The following is an 8147-nucleotide window of genomic DNA, read 5'->3' as shown; positions in this document are numbered from 1 at the left end:
CACAAAACTGTCTGTATGACTTTAAATGCGTGTCTGAAGTGTCAGCGCCTCACGTCAAAACAAACTCCACGAGGCGTCACTCGCTACGTTTACATGCAACCAAATAATCCATTAGTAATCGGATAAACGGCTCAATCGGACTGAAAAGCCTTCATGTAAACACTTTAATCGATCCGAATGAGCTCGATCCCAATGATCAGAATGAAAGGGGTGGTTTATTCCTTTTCTAATCCGATCGAGAGCACATGTAAACACTTGATCAGAGTGAACACCGAAACTGAAAGGACTGCGCATGTGCAATGACGTAGAAATAGCGTAATGACGAATGACGCACGGAACGAGCTGTTCTTCCTGTTGAATAAAGTGTCTTATTAATGAGTGTCCCGTCATCCTAAAATTCTCCTTTCACTCTTCAGTGTGTGTGAAGTGGAGCAGGACAACGTCCCACCAGTCCTTGTTTCAGATTCTCATCCACAGACAACGGTTTTGGGCATTTTTACTGCGTGATCAATATAAGCAGCGGCACAACGGTTCATATGCTCATGTCTCCAAATTATGACCAGAGACAAATATTAAGTCTGCTGTTAAAAACAAATAAAGAACCAATGCAGGAGAATGGTTATTATGTACAAACAGCGGGAAACTCTGTATATCAATTCAGATTTGAAGCTTGAGACATATAAACGCGCACATCAACCTCATCACGTTTAGCGTTCATGTAAACACTACATTCAGGTTCATCAATCAGAATAAATTCAGTCCGATTGAATCAAAAGTTGTGCATGTAAACGTGACATACTCAAACAACGTTGCGTGATCCTGTTCCTGGAGCAGGAACTACCTACCTGCAGAGTTCAGATCCAGCCCTGATCAAACACACCTGTCTGTCATCATCAAGGCTCCTGAAGATCGTAATTAGTGCTTCAGTTGGGTTTGATCAGGGTTGGAGCTGAACTTTTGCAGGAAGGTAGATCTCCAGAAACAGGACTGGGCACCCCTGGACTAGAAAGTATTGAAACACTTCACATTTCAGTGAGTGTGAACTAGAAATGATCAATCCTCAACCCCAACAATCATGAACTTCAAATCAATGACACATGTGGACTCACATGGGTGGAGTTGGTCCGGATCAGGCCGTGGTTGTGGTTCTGTTGCTCTCTGAACTGCAGACCCGCCAAGTGTCTCTCCAGAGCCGCCCAGTCCATGGCTGGAAGTTGGCTTTCCTCCTCACATTCTTCTCTGTTTCGTCCCAGCCCGATCCCACCTCCAACCTCTCCAGCTCCTGTGACGGCGCTCCCGTGGCTGGCTCTGCCTAAAGTCTTGCCCTCGCAGGGCGCCAGGGGGTGGTCGCAGGGCACTATGGCATTGCCATTCTGCTTGAGTTCCTCGGGCACGGGGGTGGCGGCGTGCCCTGCGGGAGGGGCAGCGGGTGCTCTGACGCTCTGGAGCTCCTCTGCCAGGCTGCGGCTGTTAACAGAGCCCTGGATCACTCCGGTCTGGCTGAAGTCCTGATGCTGGTTGTCTGCATAGTTCCCACCGTACTCCCTTTCCCAGTCCACCAGCACTCTCTTCTTGTACTGCTGGTAGTCCTCGTCCTCCTCGTAGTCCTCCAGTCCGGCCAGCTCCAGACTGGGAGAGGACTTGTACTCGGAACATGGCGTCACCTTGTTGGAATTGGACTCCGAGCTGGAGCGACTGGAAGAATCGCTGCCCAGGTCCATGCCATCCTCCCGGTAATCCTGAGACACAGACACAACACATTACAGGCATGTACTAAAACATACAACTTTGTGTCATTTTTCATGATCACGTGCATGCATATATTAAAGCCAAATTCCAATCCAGTTACTGCTTTGATCACCATATTCACACGTGTGTCTATACATCAGAATAATCTCAATCTACTTCAATCTTTTGAGCTTTTCATTTATTTATTTATTTCTAAAATCTTTGGTCGTTGAGACTGTGCATCACAGATATCATCAATTTTGGTAAGATGGTCCCACATTCAACCCAGACTCCACTAGGAAGCACCTCTGAAAGCAAATGTACATTTTTATTTGTAAACTCTGAAAAATAAAAAATGGTAGTTTCACAGCATTGCCATAGAAGAGGGGTTTTTCAAACCTGTCCTGGAGGACCCACAGCACTGCAAATTTTCTACGGCTGAATCCAAAATCGTGTGCTAAACCCTCATTCACTATTCACTATGTTAGTCCACTTGAGCATCAAGTGAACAGTATCAAGTCTTGTGAGGGCATCAAGGCACGTCCGAATGCAATGTTAGCTTCACTTCCTGTCTCCTAGATACATCATAGATGTATCCTTCGCTGCCTTTGATATCCCACAATCCTGTGCTTTCCATTCTGTGACAAAAAATATAAAAAATAAAGATGGCGTCTGAAAGTCATGGTTGGTGTTCAGTTTGTGTGTAAATGTACGTTTTCCACTTCTGATGTCATTTCTAGCGAGAAATTACTATTGTAGTAATTAAAATTTTGCTTAGTTCTTGCCAAAGCTCGCTCTACTTTGCCGTAGATCATTAAACTGTAACACTGTTTTGTGAAATGCTGCCTACAAAGTCATTGCCTGATAAGGCACCGAGGCAACAAGTCCGCTGCTCAAGTTTTCGTACGCAGCCCTGAAGTGTGTGTGTCGGATAAGGGAGACATACAGAGGCTGTGTCTGAAATCACCCCCATACCCTTCAATAGGGCACTATTTGAGGGGACAGCCATTTGTAGTAGTGTCTGAAACCATAGTGGACGTTATCGAGTGCGCTCATTCAATCCCACAATGCACCGTAATAAAGACCAATGTACACTCAACAGCTAGAGAAAACCCATAATCCACTGTGACGGTCGAGCTGAATGAATTCCTGCATCTCATCCATGGATGGTGAACCATCCATCCATCCATCCATCCATCCATGCTAGTTTCCATGACAGAGTTCAAGATAAATCTTTTCATTACTACTGGAGCTGCCAGTTTGCTACATTTCAAATCATTATTAAACAGCAAGCACAAACTATGCAAAAGAGGCAGCCCTTCCAGTGCATTCAGTGTCGGAATTCACTCACTCGTTTTCATTCACTCCATCAAGTGAACTTTATAAGTGGAGTAATGTAGGGGATAGTGAATGAGGGTATAGGGGACGATTTTAAACACAGCTAAAATGTGCAGCGCTGGGGGTCCTACAGGACAGGTTTGGAAACCCCTGCCATAGAAGAACCATTTTGATTCCACAAAGAACTTTTCAATGAACAATTCTTAAAAGAATCGTTTTGTTTTTCTTAGTGTGAAGAACATTTTTTTTAATTTCTTAGTGTGTAGAACATTTTTTAGTTTCTTATTGTAAAGAACATTTTTTAATTTCATAGTGTGAAGAACATTTTTTGATTTCATAGTGTGAAGAACATTTTTTAATTTTTTAGTGTGAAGAACATTTTTGAAGAAACCATCAATGCCAAAAAAGAACCATCATAATCATTTGCAAACATGAAATTTGGTATGTAGATGCAAAGTGTCTACAAGAGGCAGTGTACCAAATTGTATGACAATTGGCCTCACGGTGGTGCTATAATCCAGTGTTTCCCGACCCGGTTCCTGGAGGCACACCAACAGTGCACATTTCAGATGTCTCCCTTATCTGACCCCTCTATTTCTGGTCTTGGAGCCTAATGAGCTGATGAGTTGATTTGGTGTGTTTGATTGGGAAGAGTTAATGTGTAGTGTTGGTGTGCCTCCAGGAACAGGGTTGGGAAACACTTGCTATAATCACTAAATTTGGCTTTTTGCTCACGTCGTAGCGATCATGAGGGCTAGAATCATTAGCCCTGTCCCAAATTAAGCGGTGGTTTTGCGATGGCCACCGTGTATGTAAAGCCTGTGAATCTACCAGACCGCAGGGTGTCCTGTTTGTCAGCTTTTTGGCCGCTATGTGTCCTGAATGAGCACTTTTGCAGGATTTGTACTGAGGCTGGCTCCACAGCAGACAAACCCGGCAATCTGCGACACAAAAGTGTGGAGTAGAGCGGCATTTGGGACACGGTTCTGAATCTAGGGCCTGATTCAGCCTTTTTTAATTTTCAGTCAAGTATAATTTTTCAAACTCGGATCAGACACCCCTGACAAAAAGTTAGCAAACGCATTTTGATTCATCAGATATGAGATTGTATTAGGCACGACTTGCATTATGTGTCTTCTAACTACATAAACACCAGGACAGTCTTGGTCCTTTTCCACTGACAAGGTATTGGTGCAGGAGTCTGATCTGATCTGGGGTCGTTCCATCTGTTTCCAGTGCAGAAACGGACGGATGTTGGCTGGAAAATAAATCAGGAACGCGAGGGCTGTGATAACCTAAACTGAACCTGGCAAGGCTGATAGCACAAAACTATCACTGCCTTTATAATGAATAAATTAGTTTGAATTAAGTTAGTTAATTAATGAAGCCTTCCTGTCACTCAAACTGTAGAGCATGGCACTAGAAAGGTCAAGGTCATGGGTTTGATTCCCAGGGAAAGCAAAAACTGATCAAATTTGTATCTTGATTTACTTTGGATTAAAAGTGTCTGCCATATGTTTAAATTAAGATAACACACACATGTACAGTGCGTCACATCAGCTAAAACCACTTTATTATTACTGTTTATATCTCAAATTATACAAATATCATGTGTGAATTGAATTCTACAAATTTACTTGTTATATATTTAAATAACCTGAGAATAATGCATCAGCTCATAAAGGCATAACATGAGTTAATTTACTGTTAAAATATGTTATTAAATAGTAATATAATATTATATTATTTACAAACATCAAATAAGGCCACAATGCCCTGTCTTTGTTTGTGGGCAGGTTGTGTTCTCAGTAAGGTGTTAGTTCAGCTCTCGACTGGTTCAGATCTCCAGGTCGCACCATTTCAGGGTATCTGAGGACACATGCCAAATCTTAATCATTTCTGGAGCTAGGGGGCGCTGTTACTGTTATTTTATTTTATAGTACATAAACAATCACGTCAATAAATCAAATAAACCGGTTCGGAATTGGCAAAGGGAAACAGTCTTTAAGTTTTGTAAGGTCTGTGTTTGGCGGACAGACAAAAACATCTGACGCCACATGGGACTTCCTTCCTGAGCTGGACTCCGGGTTCAGTGACACACACTTCCTGACCAGCCTTTCTGTGTGTTCCTTCACCTGTACCGGATGTGTGGGCTTTGACTTTCAGTGCCAAGCGCTCAAGAATAAACTCCAGAACGGGAATGATGAAGCTGAAGGACTACAGATGCACAGCTATGAGGAGCATTATTATTACACATATATACTACAACGTAACACATGAAAAATACAATATACTCACAGCTAGTGCATTTCAGCACGGAAGTTATGAATGGAAAGTTAGCCTGAGATACAGTATGTGCTCTAATCAACATACATACACACACCATGGCTGAACACTGATCCCTGAGCAGCCGTAACACCGGCTCATCTCCTGCCATACATGTGTGAAGTACATGTGCATGAATGGAGAAATAAAAAGGACGGAGAAGCGAATGGCTGTGTAGATACTATGGGCTGATTTCAGAATGGCTGTTTCATCTAAACACCATAAACCATTTTTATGTGTTTGTATGATTTAAGATGGTTTTAAACAAAATGTTTAAGAAAATAAGGGTTACACTTTATTTTAAGGTGTCCTTGTTACAGTGTAATTATACAAATAAATACTGAGTAATATTAATTAACAACATGTATACTATAGGGCTAGGGTAGGATTAGGATTTGGTTGAGGGTTAGTTGCATGTAATTACGCATAATTTACTGTTATTAATATGGTAAGTACATGTAACATATGTAACAAGGACACTGTATAATAAAGTGTTACCAAAATTGTCAACAATCAAAACGCTTATAGTTACTGAGAACTCCCATGTAACTATATCGACCAGTTTACTACATAAATAAATAGAGTGAATTTTGTATATATATATATATACATATATTTTATTATATGATATATAAATAATATAATATAATACATAATATAGGCCTATATTAAATTTATGAACACATCAAGCATCTGAATGAATCAAACATTCAATCAATGCGTTAAAATGTTAAATGTTGAACAATATCATGACATTTAGCCTATATATGTACGTATATATATATACACACACATCATTCGTCTATCAAAACCTGGCCATTATGAAGCTTAATGATTAACTAAAGGCTTTTTATGAAGTCTGCTTATAAAATAAATGCTCTTACATCGAAACTGAAGACATAATGAGTCCTCGCGTGATTTGTCGAGATCAGAGCTTTAATCTCACGAGACACCGGCCTCTATATAATCTCTCTAATGCCGTCGCCCGTGCAGCGCGCGCTCTCCGTTCATTGTGTTTTATTCTCTTATTTACATTATGTGATTTTTTAAAGTGATTGAACACGAACATAAATGTCTTAGAAACAGCTGTGGTATTACACACACAAACACACACACGCACACACACACACACACACACACACACACAGTACAACATTTATAATTTATACCATTTTACTGTAGTCATTCAGTTCTCTAATGATGTCAATGCAATGATGTAATTCATTACGATCATATATCATGCACACCCGAAGCGCGAGATGTTCGTGTGTTTAATTTAATGACAGTAATATCAATATTAATAACACAGTGCTCTTCAAACCGCCCATTAAATCTCATCGGCATTAAAGTAGCGCTCCGTCTGCTCATATTTCAAAGGAAATGTTTAAACGATCTCAGTGAGTCTGAAATGATGTCATGTTTCTAAAACAGTCCTCACACCCTCCCATTAAACATCCAAGCACAACACCAGCATTAGACACATCTCACAGGAGCGAGCGCAATGTAGACTCCACTCAGCTCAAACTCTACCATTCTTCTTCATATTTCAGTAAAATCACCAAAGAGCTGAGGTGAATCCCTTTAGACCAGTCGCTTTAACACACAGAACTTACTGTCATGTTCTCTGCCGGCTGTTCTCCAGTCTCAGGACATGTTTCTCAGGCTCGAGGTTACAGCTCCAGACGCGCGAGAGCGGAGACCGTCCGCGGTGTAAGTCATGGCGGATCTCCGCTGAACACACACAACACCCCGGCGGCTCTCCTCTCCTCCAGCGGCCAGACACCACAGATAACACTCCCTCTGAGGAGCTGTCTCAACTCCTACTGAGCTGCCTAGATAGACAGCATCTGTGACGCGCTCCGAGTGCGTGCGCGAGTGTGCGTGCGTGCGTGAGTGAAGGAGCGCGCTAGCGCTGCATGCCACAAAACGCTCTATAAACGCTCTATACTCGCTCTATGCTCGCTTACTCGCCTGTTACCCAACAATGCAATGTGATGCCCAAAATCAGTGCAGGGACCTATGCTGAATGTCACTCCAAAACACTGCACACTAATAAATTGTGCAAATGTTGTTCTCACAGTCTAAAACTCTTGCCGTAATGTCCAAACATTCTGTACTCGCCTGTAGTAGCTACACATGCTGTGCCTATACTGACCCAAATGTGGCATTAGACTAATACCCAAAAATGATCCCCTCCAAAGGAAGTCATGTGTCCTATATGTGTTATTAAAGGGGTCATGAACCGAGAATTAAAATTTTCCTTGATCTTTTGACAGTTAAGTGTCAGTTATACTACAAAAATACCCTGTAAGTTTTAAAACTCCAACTTGTTTGTTATTCCAAAAAAAGCTTTTATTGAAACCAAGGCTAGAAAACGACAGGATCTGAGAAGTGGAGACTTATGACATCACAGAGCAGCGAAAGACCTCCTCTTTAGCCCCGCCCACTGGAGCGTTAGTGAATAGTGACATGAGAACGAGAAAAGATCGACACAGGATCAATAATACCATTACCTTGCAAACGATCCTGATGGTAGGAAAGTGGGGGTTTTTTTCAACAATGTGAATGTCTCAGTTGAGTATTATTTGTTTGTATTCGGTACATTTCACTGTGGATTATTTGTTAAATCAGTCGCAATTTCGACACAGGCTTTGCAAACAGACTTTTACGATATGGATCTGATGTAATGAACCATGTTTATTCTAATGCCTGATCTGTGATCAGTGATTTCTGATGTATAATTGTTCAAGTTCAGA

At 41.6% G+C, this 8147-nt stretch overlaps 1 protein-coding gene across 1 annotated transcript in view; it reads right to left on the bottom strand.

Annotated features, from left to right (window-relative positions):
• schip1 (schwannomin interacting protein 1) overlaps positions 1–7257 on the bottom strand; it is a 43211-nt gene extending 35954 nt beyond the window's left edge. Inside the window, exons 1-2 of the mRNA XM_084127621.1 lie at positions 7005–7257; positions 1110–1739 (exon numbers count right to left, since the gene is read on the bottom strand). Coding sequence (XP_083983747.1) covers positions 1110–1739; positions 7005–7010 — 636 coding nt within the window. The 5' untranslated portion in view covers positions 7011–7257. The remainder of the gene's footprint in view (positions 1–1109; positions 1740–7004) is intronic.
• Positions 7258–8147: the final 890 nt, after the last annotated feature.

Source organism: Abramis brama, assembly GCF_963993115.1.
Source record: "Abramis brama genome assembly, chromosome: 10".
Taxonomy (NCBI): Eukaryota; Metazoa; Chordata; class Actinopteri; order Cypriniformes; family Leuciscidae; genus Abramis; species Abramis brama.
The sequence above is the reverse complement of the archived record's forward strand: the minus strand, read 5'-3'. Positions and strand labels throughout refer to the sequence as shown.